A 21,641-nucleotide genomic window follows, 5' to 3' on the forward strand; every position below is an offset into this window, starting at 1 on the left:
ACAGGGCTTTATAAGTACCTGTAATAAATAAATCCCCTGTTCTTTCTACAGGGCTTTCTGGGAAGGATTAGAGCGATTCTCTGTGCTGGTTTTCACCAATCAGGATCACTCTGATCCATCCCAGAAGACCTGCAGAGAGAAAGGAGAGAAGAGCGGGTAGCACTACACCAGCTGCATATGACAGCTCATCCCCCATGGAGGTAAATATAGTGAGGACTGGGTGTGTCGGGAGGGTGTAGGTTGTTGGTTCACCTTTTTAATTTTTTTTTCTGAAAAGGTGAACTTACACTTTAAGTTGCCCGTACATGGGTCAATTTTTCAAAAAGATCCCCCTCCCCCTCATTCTCAGTAGTTTTGTGTTTTCAACCATCCAGGAGTACCATATATATATATATATATATATTTGTAGTCAAAGTCTTCAAGTGTGAAATGCGATACTCCTAATAACCAAGGCCTGAGCTGTGCCTTGGCCTGACTGTTCAGTATGCCTGAAAAGTGGGCATACCCTGAATGTAAGAATAAAAAAAAAAAGTACAAAGAGTATGTATGAAGACTGGGGGAATGGGTGGGTGCGAACCCAAAAACGCTGACAACACTGGCCCTGACAGAGGAGGCTTAAATAGCCTTCTCAGACTCCTCCCAGAAATACAGGCTAGCCTCCGCCCAGCCTTTACACATATATATATATATATATATATATATATATATATATATATATATAATCTTTTTTTTTTTTTTTTTCCCCTGGCACTTATAATTGTGGTTTTCAGACCCCCTCAGATGACTAGGTCTTGGTCTGCTTTGCTTACCTGGGGGTATCCTTAAGGCCCCTTTCACACTGGGGTGGGGGCAGTAAAGGCCGCTATTTTTAGCGGTGCTTTACCGTTGTATTTGCAGAGGTATTCGGCCGTTAGCTGGACGCTTTTACCCCAAACCCCCCCCCCGCTAGCGGCCGAGAAAGGGTTAAAACCACCGCAAAGCGCTACTGCAGCAGCGGTATAGCCGCGCTGCCCCATTGATTTCAGACCAATGCTGCATCCACCTAGGTAAGTATGCTTCTCAAAAATTAAAAAATCCAATGCTTCTCTTTTAACATTATAGTAAAATATCTATTTACAACAGGGCTCGACAAAACCCGGGCGCCAGGTCGCATTTGCGACTAGAATTAGCGACCTGGCGCCTGGGGCGGCACAGCTGGGGGTATCCTTTCTCTGTGCAGACTCCGACCCCCCGTGCGATCGCGTCGGTCCGCGCCGGCCGGTAATTGAGGCCCCGGCTTTGCGGCCTTCTTCGGTAGTTCTGGAGTCCTTCTGAAATCTGGCGCCATCTTGTGGTGGCCGTTGGTATTGCAACCAGCAATGCTAATGCAATGCTAATGCGAAATACCTGCCTGTTTTCACTGCCCATCTCCTTCCCAAAGTGGAGAAGAGAAGGAAGTGAATGTGGGGATAGCCTTTTTTTTTTTTTTTTTCGTAATAGATTTTATTTTTATTTATTTATATAAAAACTGTTTATTTATTTTTTTCCTAATTAAAATTAATTTATTTGTTATCTCCCTGCTTGGCCCCTTTCACACGGGCTGTCTGATCAGGTTCGCCTGTCTGTTTTTCAGGGGGACCTGATCGGACCCTTAGAGCCCTTTCACACCGAGCCGCAGGGGGCATCGGCGGTAAAGCGGCGCTATTTTTAGCGCCGCTTTACCGTCGTTTTAGTGACGCTATTCGGGCCTCTAGCAGGGCGGTCTTTTATGTGTAAATTTAAGATTAGTTATTTTTTATATTGAAAATAAAGCTTTGTCGGTCGTTTAAAAAAAACCTGGCTCCTAACTTTTTTAGCTGGCTCCTAGATTCCAAGCAAATTTGTCAAGCCCTGATTTACAATAATAAATCCCAGAGGAAGGGCCATAAAATATTTCCTGAATTATTTTTCTGTACAGTTATGTGCACTAAATAATGCACTTGAGATCAGCTGAGGTGCATTTTTGTAATCCCTAAACCACTAATGGCAGAGACAGGAGCGAGATGTCCACATGCAGCTTATATAATACACCAATGTGATGTGCCTTTTCTTTTGTAACCTTTGAGATTACTGTATGTTTCAAGGCCAGGGCATGTGACTGTAATATAGCTATGCGTCACTAATAAGACTGCTAAAAAATTGTAAAAAAAAAAATTAAAAATAAAATTGTAATAAATAAAAAAAACTACTGAAAATATCCACTGCCCTACTGACCAACTACAGTGTCTTATGCCGCGTACACACAGTCGGACTTGCCAACGGGATAACATACGTCGACATTTCCGATGGAAAAATTTAAAACATGTTCTCTATCTAAGTCCGTTGGAAATTCCAACAGAAAAAGTCCAATGGGGCATAAACACGGTCAGAATATCCGACCAAAAGCTCCCATCGGACGTTTTCTGTCAGAAATTCAGACCAGGTGTACGCGGCATTACTGACACTGTTAACTGCTCTACTGATTGACACTGTCCACTTTTAAGGTAGGGTAATTTTATATTTTTATAGTGACATTTGTTTCATTATATTTTTGTAAGTTTTCATTACTACAGTATTTAGTTAGGAGGTGGCAGACCTCAGACCTAGATCATGTTACACATTACATTTTAAATATGGGTGTAACGTGTTATGCTCAAAAGGTGGTCTTATCCTTAAGGCAACTTTCACACTGGGTGGGGGGTGTTAGCGGTAAGCTGTTATAGCAGCACTTTTTGTCCGCTAGCGGGGCGCTTTGAATCCCCACTAGCGACCGAATAAAGAGTTAAATGCGCCTGCAAAGTGCTGCTCATTGATTTCAATATCAGGAGCGGTTTAGGAATGGTGTATGCACCGCTCCCGCACCGCCCCAAAGATGCTGCTTGCAGGACTTGTTTTCCCGTCCTGCAAGCGCACCGATCCAGTGTGAAAGCACTCAGCCTTTCACACTGGGGGGGTTGAGAGATGCTTTATAGGCGCTATTTTTAGCGCTAAAACATCTGAAAAGCGCCCCAGTGTGAAAGTAACCTTAATGTCCCCAAACATGTTTTTTCTTCTTTTCATGGTTGTAAGTAGCATATTATTTCTCTTATTGTACATGAGTCTTCTATTAGATTTCTTATTGCATCCTCATATTTCACATTTATCTCTCTTGTTTAGTGTTATAATCCCACTGCCAGAAAATGTGAAAGACTATTTACTAGACGATGGAACTCTTGTTGTCTCTGGCAGGTACCACATATTTTATTATTCCCACAGTTATTTGCAATTATGTGTGTTTCTTCTTGTCATTGCGTGTGTTATTCTTGTGTATTTTTTAAAGGGTATATGTAAATTAAATTTGTATTTTTGCTTGTTTTTTTTCTTTTTTTTTTACTGCCTCTACCTTGTTGGATAGATATTAGAGCTGCATGATTAATCGTTAAAAAATCGCCATCTCGATTCAACTCCCCTCAGGTTCTTAATACAGCATTTCCATGATTCATGCAGAGTGCAGAGCCGTTCTCTGCTCAGAGCTGTCAAAATAAGAAAAAAAACTTTGCTGGCTGCCTATCACAACATTGCTCAGTGCTAAGATAAAAAGAAACATTGTATCATCTGGTTCTTTTAGATCCAACGGATGAACTTTGGTCTGCAAATGAGGTCAGTTTAACCAGTTCCGGACCGCCCACTGCACATATACTGCGGCCCGGCTGCGCGAACCAACGTACCTGTACGTCAGTCCGTGCATGAGATACAGTGGGGGAGCGCACCTGCGGGTACGGCGGATTTGATAAACAAGTCGGATCCCCCTTCTGACAGGGGACAATACTGAGATCTGATGTTTCTAGTGATCAGGAACAGCGATCTCTGTGTTGTCCCAGTAAGCCCATCCCCCACATAGAACACACCCAGGGAACACAGTTAACCCCTTGATTGCCCCCTAGTGTTAACCCCTTCCATGCCAGTGTCATTTATACATTGATGAGTGCATTTTTTAGCACTGATCACTGTAATAATGTCACTGGTCCCCAAAAAGTGTCACTAGGGGTCAGATTTGTCTGCTGCAATGTCGCAGTCCTGCTAAAAATCGCAGATCGCCTCCATTACCAGTAAAGAAAATAAAAGTCCATAAATCTATCCGATAGTTTGTAGATGCTATAACTTTTGCGCAAACCAATCAATATACACTTATTGCGATTTTTATTTATTTTTCTTTCAAAAAATATGTAGAATAATACATATATATATATATATACTTTTTTTTTTTTTGGATATGCATTATTTGTTTTTTTTCAAAATTGTCAGTCTTTTTTTGTTTTATAGCGTAAAAAATAAAAACCGCATAGGTGATCAAATACCACCAAAAGGTACAACGTCGCATGACCGCGCAATTGTCAGTTAAAGCAACGCAGTGCTGTATCGCAAAAAATGGTCTGGTCCTTAAGGGGGTAAATCCTTCTGGGACTTAAGTGGTTAAAGTGATTGTAAAGTCTCATTTCTATTCCTATAAAAATAACTAACATGTTATACTTACTTGCTCTGTGCAGTGGATTTGCACAGAGCAGACCAGATCCTCCTCTTCTCAGGTCCCTCGTCTGCTCTCTGTCCCCTCCCTCCTGTTCGGTGCCCCCACAGCAAGCAGCTTGCTATGGGGGCACCCGAGCCGAGTCTCAGCTCCCTGTGTCCATTCAGACACGGAGCCCCGACCCAGCCCCACTCCCTCTCTGCCTTGATTGGCTAGCTGATTTTGATTGACAGCAGCGGCAGCCAGCCAATGGCACCGCTGCTGTGTCTCGGCCAATCAGGAGGGAGAATCTCAGACGGGTGAGACATTCGTGGACAGAGAGGGACCTCAGGTAAGTATGAGGGTGGCTGCTGCACACAGAAGGCTTTTTATCCTAATGCAAAGAATCCATTAAGATAAAAAACCTTCTGCCTTTACAAACACTTTAACCACTTAAAAACTAATCCTTTTTCTGACACTTGTTGCTTACAAGTTAAAATCAGTATATTTTGCTAGAAAAATACTTGGACCCCCAAACATTATATATACAGTGGATATAAAAAGTCTACACACCCCTATTTAAAATGTCAGGTTTCTGTGATGTAAAAAAATGAGACAAAGATAAATCATTTCAGAACTTTTTCCACCTTTTAATGTGACCTATAAACTGTACAACTCCATTGAAAAACAAACTGAAATCTTTTAGGTGGAGGGAAGTAAAAATAAAAAAACTAAAATAATATGCTTGCATAAGGTTCCATGCACACTGGACTCAAACGTCGATTCTACAGGCGTTTGACGTTTTTTTCACCTGCCTCTATGTGTCTTTGCACATTATGACTACTACAGGCGTTTTCTGTCAGGGACGTTCAGAGGCAGGAGAAAAAAAACCTTCTCTATCGCGTTTTCCGGAGAAGTTTAGGAGCTGGAAAAACGTCAGTCTCTAAACTCCTCTTATCTCTTCTGAATGTCAAATTTCAACGTTTAGTAAAAAAAAAAAAAAGGTGTGTTGTCACTGTACATAATTTCCTGGCTTTTGCAGAGGGGCGTGTAGTGTAAAAAAACACCTATAAACGAAATGCTCTTAAACTCTCATAGACTTGCCTAAACTTTGTACAATATGCCTTCAATTTGCATCTTTTATGCCACGTTTTTAAGCTAAAAATGTTGACTTTTTTTCTGCTCCTGGCGTGCATGGAGCCTAAGTGTGCACACCCCTTAAACTAATACTTTGTTGGCAATATTTGCCCACTCTTCTTTTGCAAAAATCTAAATCTGTCAGAATGTGAGGGCATCTCCTGTTCACAGCCCTCTTCAGATCACCCCACAGATTTTCAATTGGATTCAGGTCTGGGCTCTGGCTGGGCCACTCCAAAACTTGGATCTTCTTCTGGTGAAGCCATTCCTTTGTTGATTTGGATGTATGCTTTGGGTCGTTGTCATGCTGAAAGATGAAGTTCCTCTTTATGTTCAGCTTTGTAGCAGAAGTCTGAGGGTTTTGTGCCAATATTGACTGGTATTTGGAACTGTTCATAATTCCCTCTAACTTGACTAAGGCCCCTGTTCCAGCTGAAGAAAAACAGCCCCAAAGCATGATGCTGCCACCATCATGCTTCACTGTGGGTATGGTGTTCTTTTGGTGATGTGCGGTGTTGTTTTTGTGCCAAACATATCTTTTGGAATTATAGCCAAAAAGTTTAACCTTGGTTTCATCAGACCATAACATATTTTCCCTCATGCTTTTGGGAGACCTCAGATGTGTTTTTGCAAAATTTAGCCGGGCTTGGTTTTTCTTTTTTTTTCATAAGAAAAGGCTTCCTTCTTGTCATTCTACACCATAGCCCAGACATATGAATACGGAAGATTGTTGTCATGTGTACCACACAGCCAGTACTTGCCAGATATTCCTGCAGCTCCTTTAATGTTGCTGTAGGCCTCTTGACAGCCTCCCTGGCCATTTTCTTCTCCTCTTTCATACATTTTGGAGGGACGTCCAGCTCTTGGTATTGTCACTCTTGTGCCATATTTTCTTCACTTGATGAGGACTGTGTTCCATGGTATATCTAATGCCTTGTAAATACTTTTGTACCCTTCTCCTGACTGATACCTTTTAACAATGAGATCCCTCTGATGCTTTGGAAGTTCTCTGCGGATCATGGCTTTTGCTGTAGGATGCGACTAAGAAAATGTCAGGAAAGTTGGCACCCTTAACTCAATTGAGTTGTATAATTTATAGGTGACATTCAAGGTAGGAAAAGTTCTGAAAGGATATATATATATATATATATATATATATATATATATTCGGTGGGGATAGAAAGTATTCAGACGCCCTTAAAGTTTTCACTCTTTGTTATATTGCAGCCATTTGCTAAAATCATTTAAGTTCATTTTTTTCCTCATTAATGTACACACAGCACCCCATATTGACAGAAAAACACAGAATTGTTGACATTTTTGCAGATTTATTAAAAAAGAAAAACTGAAATATCACATGGTCCTAAGTATTCAGACCCTTTGCTGTGACACTCATATATTTAACTCAGGTGCTGATCATGATCTTCTGATCATCCTTGAGATGGTTCTACACCTTCATTTGAGTCCAGCTGTGTTTGATTATACTGATTGGACTTGATTAGGAAAGCCACACACCTGTCTATATAAGACCTTACAGCTTACAGTGCATGTCAGAGCAAATGAGAATCATGAGGTCAAAGGAACTGGCTGAAGAGCTTAGAGACAGACTTGTGGCAAGGCATAGATCTGGCCAAGGTTACAAAAAAAATTCTGCTGCACTTAAGGTTCCTAAGAGCACTGTGGCCTCCATAATCCTTAAATGGAAGATGTTTGGGACGACCAGAACCCTTCCTAGAGCTGGCCATCCGGCCAAACTGAGCTATCGGGGGAGAAGAGCCTTGGTGAGAGAGGTAAAGAAGAACTCAAAGATCACTGTGGCTGAGCTTCAGAGATGCAGTCAGGAGATGGGAGAAAGTTGTATAAAGTCAACCATCACTGCAGCCCTCCACCAGTTGGGGCTTTATGGCAGAGTGGCCCGAAGGAAGCCTTTCCTCAGTGCAAGACACATGAAAGCCTGCATGGAGTTTGCTTAAAAAATACCTGAAGGGCTCCAAGATGGTGAGAGATAAGATTCTTTGGCCTGATGAGACCAAAATAGAACTTTTTGGCCTGTATTCTAAGCGGTGTGTGTGGAGAAAACCAGGCACTGGTCATCACCTGTCCAATACAGTCCCAACAGTGAAGCATGGTGGTGGCAGCATCATGCTGTGGGGATGTTTTTCAGCTGCAGGGACAGGCCGACTGGTTGCAATCAAGGGAAAGATGAATGCGGCCAAGTACAGGGATATCCTGGACGAAAACCTTCTCCAGAGTGCTCAGGACCTCAGACTGGGCCGAAGGTTTACCTTCCAACAAGACAATGACTCTAAGCACACGGCTAAAATAACGAAGGAGTGGCTTCACAACAACATTGTTACTGTTCTTGAATGGCCCAGCCAGAGCCCTGACTTAAACCCAATAGAGCATCTCTGAAGAGACCTAAAAATGGCTGTCCACCAACGTTTACCATCCAACTTGACAGAACTGGAGAGGATCTGCAAATCCAGGTGTGAAAAACTTGTTGCATCTTTCCCAAAAAGACTTATGGCTGTATTAGATCAAAAGGGTGCTTCTACTAAATACTGAGCAAAGGGTCTGAATACTTCGGACCATGTGATATTTCAGTTTTTCTTTTTTAATAAATCTGCAAAAATGTCAACAATTCTGTGTTTTTCTGTCAATATGGGGTGCTGTGTGTACATTAATGAGGAAAAAAATGAACTTAAATTATTTTAGCAAATGGCTGCAATATAACAGAGAGTGAAAAATGTAAGGGGGTCTGAATACTTTCCGTCCCCACTGTGTATATATGTGTGTGTGTATATATATATATATATATATATATATATATATATATATATATATATATAGTCATGGCCGAAATTGTTGGCACGCAAATTTTTTTTCCAGAAAATCAAGTATTTCTCACAGAAAAGTATTGCCGTAACACGTTTTGCTATACACGTTTATTCCCTTTGTGTGTATTGGAACAAAGCAAAAAAAAAAGGAGGAAAAAAAGCAAATTGGACATAATGTCACACACAACTCCAAAAATGGGCTGGTCAAAATTCTTGGCATCCTTAACTTAATATTTGGTTGCACACCCTTTGGAAAAAAAAAACTGAAATCATTCGCTTCCTAGAACAATCAATAAGCTTCTTTTACCTCTCACCCAGAATTTTGGACCACTCTTCCTTCCAATAAGAGAGACTGCTCCAGGTCTCTCTTATTGGAAGGATGCCTTTTTCCAACAGCAATTTTAAGATCTCTCCACAGGTGTTTAACGGGATTTAGATCTGGACTCATTGCTGGCCACTTTAGAACTCTCCAGCGCTTTGTTGCCATGCATTTCTGGGTGCTTTTTGACATATGTTTGGGGTCATTGTCCTGCTGAATCCTTTGGTAATCCTCAGATTTCATGATGCCTTGCACACATTCAAGGCACCCAGTGCCAGAGGGCAGCAAAACAACCCCAAAACATCATTGAACCTCCACCATAATTCACTGTAGGTACTGTGTGCTTTTCTTTGTTGGCCTCATTCCGTTTTCGGTAAACAGTAGAATGATGTGCTTTACCAAAAAGCTCTATTTTGGTCTCATCCGTCCACAAGACGTTTTTCCCAGAAGGATTTTTGGCTTACTCAAGTACATTTTGGCAAACTGTAGTCTTGCTTTTGTTATGTCTCTGTGTCAGCAGTGGGGTCCTCCTGGGTCTCCCGCCATGGCGTTTCATTTCATTTAAATGTCGACGGATAGTTCGCGCTGACACTGATGCTCCCTGAGCCTGCAGGTCAGCTTGAATTTCTTTAGAACTTGTTTGGGGCTGCTTATCCACCATCCGGACTATCCTGCGTTGCAACCTTTCATCAATTTTTCTCTTCCGTCCACGCCCAGAAAGATTGGCTATAGTGCCATGGGCTGCAAACTCCTTGATAATGTTGCACACTGTGGACAAAGGCAAATCTAGATCTCTGGAGATTGTTTATATTTTTCCACAATTTTGGTTCTCAAGTCCTCAGACAGTTCTCTTCTCCTCTTTCTGTTGTCCATGCTTAGTGTGGCACACACAGACACACAATGCAAAGACTAAGTGAACTTCTCTCCTTTTCTCTTAGTCATCTTCCAGGACGGCACACCTCACCTGAGAGATGAGAGGCTCCTCCCTACAGGAAACACAATCAATCGACAGCTGTTTTAAGTCCCCACCCTTCCCCTTGATCCTCAGTTTTTGATTGTGTTTCTCCCTACACAGCGAAACCGTTTGTTTTTTTTCCAAATGACCCGAAGCCTGGGGCTGGTGGTCCCCCCCTGGGAGCCGGACCAAATGCCTGGGAAGGCCTACGGCCACATCACCCTGAAAGTGAAAGAGGGCGCTGCCTGCCCGATCTCGTATGATCTCGGAGGCTAAGCAGGGTCGGGCCTGGTTAGTACCTGATGGGCCTCTGGGTCTGGCCGGATATATTTATCCTTCCTGGGGGGTTCCCCTATCCTTTCCTCAGGGGGGGCAGCAGAAACTGGAAGAGCCCCCCTGAGAGCTGAAGGCCCCTGGGTACAGTGGTGTCCCCAGAACTTCAGGGGCCTTTTTCCTGTCTCCCCCCCTTACCTGTCCGGGCGTCCGTTCAGACAGGCATGCTGGCTGTCAGTTCTTTCCAGGGCCCCCGACTCCTGGGCCCCTGGTAGCTCGTGTGGGCTGCTGGGGAGGGCGCCACCTGAACGACCCACGTTCTTACCCAGGAGGGAAGGCTGAGAGTTAGCAGGAGCAGGCGCCCACATCCTCCTTTCGAAGAGGCACCAGTTCACTACGGTGGATGTCTGCCTAAACCACCTCAGAATGGAATGAGGAACGTACGGCATTGCCCCCCCAGGTGTATATACTGACTGGCAGGACATAGCCTAACCTTGCAGCTCCCTACGGGGACAGCAGTTGGGGGGGCACTTTGGCGGCTATCCTCCTTGCGTGTGGACCATAAGGATGGAAAAGCAAGCCCGGTGGCTGTGGCAAAAGGGGAAGACGACAACAGTGAATACTTTCCTTTACCTTGGGAATTTAGCTGCAAAATCCCCAATCCCAGCCAGATGGTTTCTGGGCATTTGAGATAATCTCCCCTGGGGTCTGGATTCAAATAGCCCAGAAGCTTCTGCTAAAAACACCAGCTACAGCTCCCTCTTACATCAGAGATGCTGTATGGTGGACAAGTGGTGCAGAGGAGCGAGTGTGCCTAAACCACCTCAGATGGGAAAGAGGTAGGTAAGGCATTTCGTCCCCTTCCCCCTGTATTTACTGAGTGGTACCGTGCAGGACCTGGGGTCTGCATAACAAAATAGCCCAGAAGCTACTGCTAAAACCACCAGCCACAGCTCCCTCTTACAGCAAGGGGGGGGGGAAGACACTGTGGTTATCACAACAGTAGGTTGCCAGCCTCTCCCTACATGTCCGGTTGTGGGACATTAGTAGGGATGAATAGAGCAAAGGGGGGGGGGGGGACCTGGTAGATACAAAGAGTTCCTTACAGGCCAGGTATACCACTGAACAATTTATGGATTGTGCAGTGGTTGAAGGATTCAGGAGTAAGCTCTCCTGGTCAGCAGGTGCACTAGGTTATATGGCCCTATTAGCTCAGCTGCTAGGAATCTGAAGTCCTAAGCTCCAACCTCCCACTCCACCTTTACATTGTGGTTATATTATAGTGCAGGAGGTAAGAAAAAACCTTTTTGTTGGTTTGGGCTGCAGTCAACTCAGTGACAGATCTAAAAGCGATTTACCATAAATCGCTTCCTATATCCTTTAATTAAGGATTTTCTGTGCAAACATATGCAAGAGCTAGATAGATACATGATTGCTTGTTTAAGGCCTGCAGGTGGTTGTTTTCCTCCAGGCTAAATTGGTGACCACCTTTTCTAGAGGCTGTCCTAAATTGGTCTCTAGGGCTGGGCTCATTGAGACTTTAGTTTCTGATCAGCCCCACCTGTGTATGAGCTGGCCAGCGTTTGCTCAGTCTACGGAGGTAAGGTAGGACAACAGCTACTATAGTAAGGTGTCTAACCATTTTAGGATTTGTTCCTTCACTGGGGGTGAAGTGTTAGTATCTACAGCCCAGGCTATGCCTAGGGATCAGATTGCTTTGTTTGGTTATTTCATAAAGGGATACACCATGACTCCTCCTTGGTTGCACACCAGTAGACCTCAGTAGTGAAGGTTTGTCCTTGCTGGGATGTTTTGTGGCACAGCAGAAATACACATTGAGATATGTGACATTTCTGCTCATAAGGGGTATATTGCTGTACATCAGAAATGCTCTGCACTGAAGCTTGGTTGTTGTCTGTTATATCCTAAAGGTACTGCCTTATTTGGCTACAGATCAGAAAAATACAACAGGGAAGGTGGTCTGTACTTTCTGGTCTTGTGATGCATGGCGGAAATGCACATCATTGAGTCTTGTGACACTTCTGCTCATATTTGTTATATTGCTGCACATCAGACATACTCAAAATTGAGTTCTGTCTGGGGTTTTTTGTGTCCTGTATTACTGCCTTATTGGTTGCTTATTAGAAAGGCAGTAGTGAAGATTGATGGTCCTGAATTGTTGGGAAATACAAATTGAACCTGTGCCAGGGGTAGTACTTGTACTGCCTTTGGTAATCGGTGCAGCCCCGCAAAGTGGCGTCGGGCTGACCGTGCTATTAACGGCAAAGGCTGCCGATTTTAGGCATGCGATTTGACACGTTGAGTCGCATGCCAAATCCCTTCAATATGGATGTGCTATTTCTATTCAGATTGTTGTATTGTTGCACATCAGATATATACAAGATTGAAGGTTGTCTGTCCTTTTATGTCTTACATTTACTGCCTTATTGGCTGCATATCAGAAGGGACACAGCAGTGAGGTTGCTTGTCCTTTTCTGATTTGTTTTTGCTGCCTCAGCAGGGAGACACATTGAGGGTGGTGGCGTCTCTGCTCAGTATTGGTATATTGCTACACATCAGACATACACAAAGATTGAAGATTGTTTGTTTGTGTCCTGTATGTTCTATATTTACTGCCTTATCGGCTGCATATCAGAAAGGCACAGCAGTGAGGGGTGTCTTTTCTGTTTCTCATTGTTCTACCTTGCTGCTTCTTAAGGATACACAGCAGGGGGTTGTTGGCTGCACGCCTCCAGGGAGATACAGCATTGGGGACCCCTCGCTTGTTCAACCTGAAAATTGCAAGTTACCTGCGACCTGTGTAATCTTGAGGTCTGTGGATCCAGAAAGCAGGGTCTGCTTGGTGTCGCTGCGACCTGGAATTGCACAGACACGAATGGTTCTCATTGGAAGCCATAGTGTATGACTTTTCTCTTGCGTTTTTGTGGTTGCAGGTTGGGTCGCACAGGTGTGGGAGCCCTAAGTTTTATCTGTCCCTGGTTGAGGTTTTGCTACACAACAAGAATAGACATCATGGAGTTATTGCCTTACTTTGCAATACACCAGAAAGGTCGCAGCTAGGAAGGCTGTCTGTTTTTATGTGGCTGCACAGCAGAAATACTCAACTTTGAAGCTTGTTGGTGCTTTCTGTTTCAGATTCCCTTACCTTACTGCACTTCAGGAAAACACAATGCTGCAGGTTGCTTGGGTCCTTTCTGTGTTTTTTCTATGTGACTGCACTACAGAACTGCATAACAGAAAAGATATTGTCTTGTGTGCCATATTGATCTTATAACTGTATTTGGTGGTTCGTCAGAAATACGCAACATAGAAGTTTGGGTCTTTCTGTCTTATATTTATGGCCCTGTTTTGCTGTACATCAGTAAAACTCCACCGTAAACAGGACTCCCATCCTTTATGTATATATATCAGTTATGACCTAGCTAGCTGCACTTCTTCAGAAACACGCAGCATTTAGGGTCGGTTCACACTGAGGCAGCACGACTTACAGCGCGACTGCCTCAGGCGACCCAGGACACGACTCAGCGGCGACTTGCGAAACGACTTCTGTATAGAAGTCAATGCAAGTCGCCCCCAAATTCGTACAGGAACCTTTTTCTAAGTCGGAGCGACTTGCATTGCGCCGATTAGAACGGTTCCATTGCACAGAACAGGACGCTACTTGTCAGGTGACTAGGTTGCCTGACAAGTCGTCCCAGTGTGAACCAAGGCTGAGGGTTTGCGTGTGTCTTAATGTTTTTACATATTGGCTGCACATCAGAAAACCAGACTGTGAGGACTGTTTGTCTACATTGAAGTTCAGATTTGGGTCTCTCCCATATTTGATATGTTGGTTTAGCTAGCCACACTCGGATACACATTATTGTCTATGCTTGTGTCCTTTCTGTCTAAATCTATTGTGCTGGGTCCACAATCTATGATCTTTTTTAATTTGTGATATTAAAAATGCATGTATCACCTTTTGTATTTCGGCCCTCTTTTCCGTGGAGGGGCCTGGAGTTCTGGCTGCAGACGTCCACATGTCAGAAAGCCTCAGCCCCTTACATTCAGGAATGCTGGAACCATTTCCTAGGGTTGAAGCCCAGTAGGGTTATAGGACACTGGAGGAAGGCGATAAAGAATCACCCTGCTTAGTAAGAACTTGGGAAGTTCTGTTCAGAGGAGTATTATGACCTGAAGATGAAGTATAAAGATGTATACCCGACCGAATAGGTTACGGCTCGGTGCATGGCCTTCATCTCACCCTTCTAGCAGAACTAGATGTAGCGGTATAAGTGTAATACTCCTGCTATGAACTTTATTCTCCTGAAGTAGGCACTCAGGCGTCAGTAAAGCCACAGAGTGGGCATGCCTTAAACCAGGGATCAAGCCTCGGTTAATCTATTACCCTTAAGTAGGCTTCCCTTTAGTCTTTGCTGATGTAAAGATAAAAATGAACAAAAAAGGTTGTCTGTTAGGGGCCCACCTTTTTTTGCAGTTTTAATTCCCTGAACAGGGTAGTGTTAAGACAGGCCCTCTTAGTGATCAATGAGTGTCCTTGTCTTACAACACAGGTCTCTGATTAATCTTTAGGGGTTCTAAGTAGCACCTACAGGCACAATAGGCCATGGTTGTTGGATGTGTGAGACAGGCAACATTGCTAACCTACAAGTTTAACATGTTTTCTGATTCCATCTTTAAGAGCCCACTCCACCTAGGTCCTGCATCCAAAGCGGAGAAGGCAGGGACATCGGTGGAGTAGACCTGCAGACCAGCCGCATGATCCAGCTATAATACCTTCATCAAGCATATGGAGTGGAGGTAAAACTCACTGCAGAACCAAGGTCCACCAAGAGGGTCTTGTAGTGGTCCCACCCTAAGGTAGGCCTGAGGTACTTGATTATCCTCTCAGGTGTGCCGTCCTGGAAGATGACTAAGAGAAAATTGACAGTTACTTACCGGTAACTGTTTTTCTAGGATATCTTCCAGGACGGCAGGCCTACTTCCCGCCCGTTGGAGGAGGGAAAATGGTAGAACACTAGAAGGTGAGTACCTATAAGGAATGATTTCCCTTGTGAACCAGGTTCAGGAGTTACTTCTCTACAAACTGAGGATCAAGGGGAAGGGTGGGGACTTAAAACAGCTGTCGATTGATTGTGTTTCCTGTAGGGAGGAGCCTCTCATCTCTCAGGTGAGGTGTGCCGTCCTGGAAGATATCCTAGAAAAACAGTTACCGGTAAGTAACTGTCAATTTTTATCTGCTTTTAAGTGTGATTTTTACATTGCCCACACCTGTTACTTGCCCCAGGTGAGTTTAAGGCCCCTTTCACACTGGGGTGGTTTGCAGGCGTTATTGCGCTAAAAATACCGCCTGCAAACCGCCCCAAAACAGCCCCCGCTGTTTGTTCAGTGTGAAAGCCCGAGGGCTTTCACACTGAAGCGGTGCGCTGGCAGGAGAAGAAAAAATCTCCTGTCAGCCGCATCTTTGGAGCGGTGAAGGAGCGGTGTATTCACCACTCCTAAACCGCTCCTGCCCATTGAAATCAATGGGACAGCGCGGCCATACCGCGGCAGTACCACGGCTATAGCCGCGCTATACGAGTGGTTTTAACCCTTTTTCGGCCGCCAGCGGGGGGTTAAAACGCTAGCCGAATACCGCGGTAAAACAGCGCTAAAAATAGCGCTGTTTTACCGCCGACGCCCTCTACCGCCCCAGTGTGAAAGGGGCCTAAAGGAGCATCACATGCTTGAAATAATCTTATTTATCCACAATTTTGAAAGGGTGCCAAGAATTTTGACCAGCCCATTTTTGGAATTTTTAGTGACATTATGTCCAATTTGCTTTTTTTCCTCCCTTTTTTTGTTTTGTTCCAATACGCACAAAGGGAATAAACATGTGTATAGCAAAACATGTGTTACTGCAATACTTTTCTGTGAGAAATACTTGATTTTCTGGAAAAAATTCTGGGGTGCCAACAATTTCAGCCATGACTGTATATTATAATATATATTTATTTATTTTTTTAGCAGAAACCCTGTATTTGCGCAACAGTTTTCAAAAGCACTTTTTGGGGACAAAATAAACTTCAATGATTTAAAAAAATAAAACTAAACCGTAAACTTAGCCCAATTTTTTGTATAATATGAAAGATGATGTTACGCTGAGAATCGTGATCTTTATTTTAAGCAAAAAAAAAAATCTTGATTCTCATTTTATCCAGAAACGTGCAGCTCTAGTAGATATCCCTTTCCATCTTTTTCCATAGCCGAAGCAAAAAGTGAGGGGAACTCTTTCATACAGTTAAATCCAGAGTAGGTGTCCCCATGGAAAGATTTCCAGTCTATTTATTTATTTTACAGTGAACGCAAACTGTTTACTCTCCACCTATTTCAGTCAAGGAAAACTTTGCTTTTACTGAGAAAATTCTGTGTTCTCTGAATGGCACCTTGTGACCTGAAAATCTGCAGCAATCACTGTAGTGGCAATGCATACTACAGTGATTTTCAGCCTCCACTGGGATAGGCCAGGCATGGCTAATGTATAATTACATTGGTCCAAGCTGAACCAATGCAACTATGAAAAATGTGCATACCTAGACTTCAGCATGTACCTCTACTTGGGAAACTATGAAATATAGTGTTCTCGTCTTAAAACCAAGGGTATTGCAAACCCAAACAACAAGCAATATATGTTTAAGCATATTAGACAGAAGCATGCAAGTCATTCCTGTATGCCCCGGTGGCCATGTCTGTTTCCGGAACCAAAGAGCCCAAATACAGTATGTATAATAGAAATAAGCACACTAAACAAAAATATTTACTGCAGCACATTCAAGCATTGGCCAAATACAGTGTATATTATTAAGTTGGTTATCATTGCCCCATAGAATTGCTTTGTTTTCTGGGTGTATAGTGAAAGTGGTGACAAGAAATTAGCCTCTATTTAAAGAGCAAAAAGAAAATGATAATGTACTGCCTTTAGCTCTCTCTACGTGGTCTGACTTTATATACTGGTTTATATGGCATTTGGATAACTGGTTCTGTATATTGGACTGAATTATTGCTATAACCCAGACACTTTTCATTAATAGTTGACCATCAGGGCATTAAAATTAGTTGCGTTGCCCCATCCTGTATTCTTATTTGTTTCTTACTGCTACTCAGTGATGTCATGAAGGTCTATCGTTTTTCTGTTTTTAGGGAGGATTCTGCTGGGTGTTCCCACCCAGACTCTAACAGTAACAATGAGGAAGAAGAAGAGGTACAGGTAGTGTTTTGTTTTTACACTGATAATAGTCAAGGCTAGTCACTGCATTATGTAAATCATTATTCAGATGTTAGAAATATAATATGGCATAGTGCTAGCTAGTGCAAATATGAAGGCTGTAGATGCAACTAGAGATCACTGTAGTAAAAGATTACAGATCAAGCATTGACATACCTGTTATTTTATTATCTCATATTTAGTTTGGTAGTTCTAATATTAGGCTTTAGAGTGTGTGTAAATGTAAACATGTAATATATTACAGCTTACCAGCCCTGTGATATGATGGCTGTCCTTATGTCACCTGTTGATCCTTTGATTATTACACTTCGTGTCCTAGGGTGGTGATGCTCACTGACCATACTGTATCTATAAAGAAGTAACAAGGTCTTTCTAGGACAAAATGTGTCAGGACTATAGAAATACCTCCTTTTTCCTCTTCTTCGTAACATAAGGGTCAAGGATTCTGTAGTTCACAGGGAGAGATGGGAACATTACTGACTGACAAAAATGTAGCACAGGCAGAGTACACAGAAAGTAATCAGATCACTAGAAGCGAAGGGAAAGGATAGACAGATTCTGGTGGTAGGGGACTCAATTCTCAAAAGGGACTCAAAAGGACAGAGAGGGCAATCTGACAAAGACCTGAAGTGCCAAACTGTATGCTGTCTACCGGGAGCTCGGGTTCGGCACATCGCAGATCTGATGGACAGATTACTGGGAGGGGCTGGGGAGGACCCGGCTGTCATGATGCACGTTGGCACCAATGACAAAGTCAGAAGCAAATGGAGTGTCCTAATGAAATTTTTAAGGACTTAGGAGCTAAATTGAGGAAAAGGACCTCCAAGGTAATATTCTCAGTAATACTACTGGTACATCCAGCCACACCAGAAAGGCAGAGGGAAGATTATGGAAGTAAACAAGTGGCTGAGGAAGTGGTGTAATAAGGAGGGATTTGGGTTCCTGGAGAACTGGGCCGACTTCTAAGTCGGGCACCAGTTCTATAGAAGGGACGGTCTGCACCTAAAATGAGAAGGGTGCAGATCTGCTAGGAGTGAAGATAACCAAAAAGTTAGAGGTATTTTAAACTAAGGTGACAGGGGGGGGGGGGTTCAGAGGTAGAGATAGTCCGCAATGAACATATTCCAGAGCAGAGGGTGTAGTGTTGGGGGCATTAGTGGTAGGTTGACTAAAGCACATAAACCCGAGGTAAGTATAATAACAAGTCCTATTTGCAATCTTGGAACACTCAATAAGAGGATAGTATGCGACCGGTCTAAACTATGTGGCACGTTCACCAATGCCAAAAGCCTGGAGGACAAGATGGGTTAACTAAAGATACTGTTGAACAATGAGGAATTAGATTTTGTGGGAATTTCAGAGACCTGGTTCAACAGCTCTCATGATTGGCTGGTAACCGTTCAAGGGTATTCCCTTTATCGCAGGGATAGAGAGGGTAAAAAAAGGGGGAGGGGTATGCTTATATATCAAGAATAATGTAGCGTATATACTCGAGTATAAGCCGACCCGAATATAAACCGAGGCACCTAATTTTACCACAAAAAACTGGGAAAACTTATTGACTCGAGTATAAGCCTAGGGTGGGAAATGCAGCAGCTACTGTAAGTGGAAAAGAGGGTCAACAATGCCAATCTTCATGCCCCACTGTGCCATCTTCATGCCCCACTGTGCCATCTCCCTGCCTCACTGTGCCATCTCCCTGCCTCACTGTGTCCATCTGCAGCCTCATGTACCTGATCTCCAGAACACCGGCGCTGTGACATGCAGTCTAGTCGGCGGCCATGTGGTGTAACAAAGCCCCGCCTCCTCCTCGTCTGTGACAGAACACTGATTCAGTTTCCCACCAGTGAGTCAGCGTTCCACCTATCATGGACGAGGAGAAGGCGGGGCTTCATTACACTGCACGGCCGCCGCCTAGACTGCATGTCACAGTGCCTGGAGATCAGGCGCATGAGGCTGCAGATGGGCACAGTGAGGCAGGGAGACTTTAGTATAAGCCGAGGGGGCTTTTTCAGCACAAAAAAGTGCTGAAAAACTCGGCTTATACCCGAGTATATACGGTACAAGTGAATATGAAAGATGACATCAATAAGGGAGCTAGGGAGGAGGTGGAATCCTTATGGGTAGAGCTCCAAAGGGATAAAGCTAAGGGGAAAATTAATACTGGGAGTATGCTATAGGCCCCCTAACCTGAGGGAGGAGGGGGAGAGGGACCTCTAATCACAATTTGGATTAGCAGCAAGGATGGGAAGTGTTATAATGGGGGATTTTAATTATCCAGACATAGACTGGGCGGAGGGAACCACGCATTCATCTAAGGCTCGCCAGTTCCTAAATGTCTTGCAGGACAATTTCATGGTTCAGATGGTAGATGCACCAACTAGAAACAAGGTGTTACTAGATCTACTGATTGCCAACAATACAGACCTGATCTCGGATGTGGAAATACGGGGCAATTTAGGAAACAGCCATCACAGGTCAATTGGCTTCAGTATAAATCACACAAATAGGAAACACAAGGGAAACACAAAGACACTGAATTTCAAAAGAGCCAACTTCCCTAAACTACGAACCTTGCTAGAAGATATAAATTGGGATAAAATCTTAGAAACAAAGAACACAGAAGAAAGATGGGTTTGCTTTAAGAGTATATTAAATAAGGGCATTAGCCAGTGCATCCAATTGGGAAATAAATTTAAAGAGCGAACAATAGTCCTGGATGGCTTAACTCCAATTTAAAATGCATATAAAAGCAAAGGAGAAGGCCTTCAAAAAATACAAGGCTGAGGGATCATCATCAGCATTCAGACTTTACAAAGAATGCAACAAGATATGTAAGGGTGCAATTAGGGCGGCTAAGATGGAATACGAAAGACACATAGCGGAGGAGAGCAAAAAAAATCTCAAGTATTTAAACGGTAAAAAAGGGAGGACAGACTATATTGGCCCCATAAAGAAGGAGGAAGGACATCTGGTTGCAAAGGATGGGGAGGTGGAGAAGGTATTGAATTTATTCTTCTCCTCAGTCTTCACAAGGGAATCGGGGGGGGGGGGGGGGGGCTTCAGTAACCAAAACTGCAGTGTTTGTCCTCATGACACATCACAGGAAGTACCCTCATGGCTAACAGAAGACAGAATTAGAAATAGGCTTGGGAAACTTAAGAATAAATCGCCGGGACCAGATGGCTTGCACCCGAGGGTACTTGGGGAACTCAGTCAAGCAATTGCAGACCATTGTTCCTAATTTTTACAGACAGTTTACTGACTAGAATGGTACCAGCTGATTGGAGAAAAGCCAATGTAGCACCAATATTTAAAAAGGGCCAAAATGCATCCCTGGGAATTACAGACCAGTTAGCCTAACATCAATAGTATGCAAGCTCTTAGAGGGGATGATAAGGAACTATATACAAGATTTTTAGATTTTACAAGCACTGAACTTATTCTCTCTGGAGAAGAGACACTTGAGAAGGAATATGATTTCAATTTACAAATACCATCCTGGTGACCCCACAATAAGGATAAAACTTTTTTTACGGAAAGGAGTTTAATAAGACACGTGGCCACTCATTAAAATTTCAACCTCACCTACTATGTAACTAGATTTCTGGCAGGATCAGCAGGTATTTCTGCACATGTCAGACTGATAAAACAAAATATTTTCAATAGTACAGTGCATCCTGGATTTATTTACAGCTCTTCACTTTTTCCACATTTTGTTATGTTACAGCCTTATTCCAAAATGGAATAAATGCATTATTTTCCTCCAAAATTCTACAAAAAATACCCCATGATGACAACGTGAAAAAAGTTTGTTTTTGTTTGTTCTTTGCAAATTTATTTAAAAATTTTAAAAAATCACGTGTACACAAGTATTCACAGCCTTTGCCATGACACTCAAAATTGAGCTCAGGTGCACTGATTATCCTTGAGAAGTTTCTACAACTTGATGGGAGTCCACCTGTGGTAAATTCAGTTAATTGGACATGATTTGGAAAGGCACACCTGTCTATATAATATCCCACAGTTAACAGTGCATGTCAGAGCACAAACCAAGCCATGAAGTCCAAGGAATTGTCTGTAGATCTCCAAGCCAGGATTGTATCTAGGCACAGTTCTGGGGAAGTGTACAGAAACATTTGTGCAGCATTGAAGGTCCCTATGAGCACAGTGGCCTTCATCACTTGTAACTGGAAGAATTTTGGAAACACCAGAACTCTTCTTAGCGTAGGCCGCCCGGCCCAACTGAGCGATTGGGGGAGAAGAGCCTTAGTCAGGGGCGTGACCCGATGTTTACTCTGACAGCTCCAGCATTTCTTTGTGGAGAGAGGAGAACCTTCCAAAAGAACAACCAT

The 21,641-nt window shown here is 43.3% G+C and overlaps 1 protein-coding gene across 2 annotated transcripts in view; it reads left to right on the top strand.

Annotated features, from left to right (window-relative positions):
• The window catches only part of CDC123 (cell division cycle 123), a 118,680-nt gene that overhangs the window by 1,552 nt on the left and 95,487 nt on the right, over positions 1-21,641 (top strand). Inside the window, exons 2-3 of one of the 2 annotated variants that reach the window (XM_073619501.1) lie at positions 3,154-3,225; positions 17,202-17,268. In XM_073619501.1, coding sequence (XP_073475602.1) covers positions 3,154-3,225; positions 17,202-17,268 — 139 coding nt within the window. The remainder of the gene's footprint in view (positions 1-3,153; positions 3,226-17,201; positions 17,269-21,641) is intronic. The other variant, XM_073619502.1, reaches the window with a different exon arrangement.

This window comes from Aquarana catesbeiana, linkage group LG03, assembly GCF_042186555.1.
Source record: "Aquarana catesbeiana isolate 2022-GZ linkage group LG03, ASM4218655v1, whole genome shotgun sequence".
Lineage (NCBI taxonomy): Eukaryota > Metazoa > Chordata > Amphibia > Anura > Ranidae > Aquarana > Aquarana catesbeiana.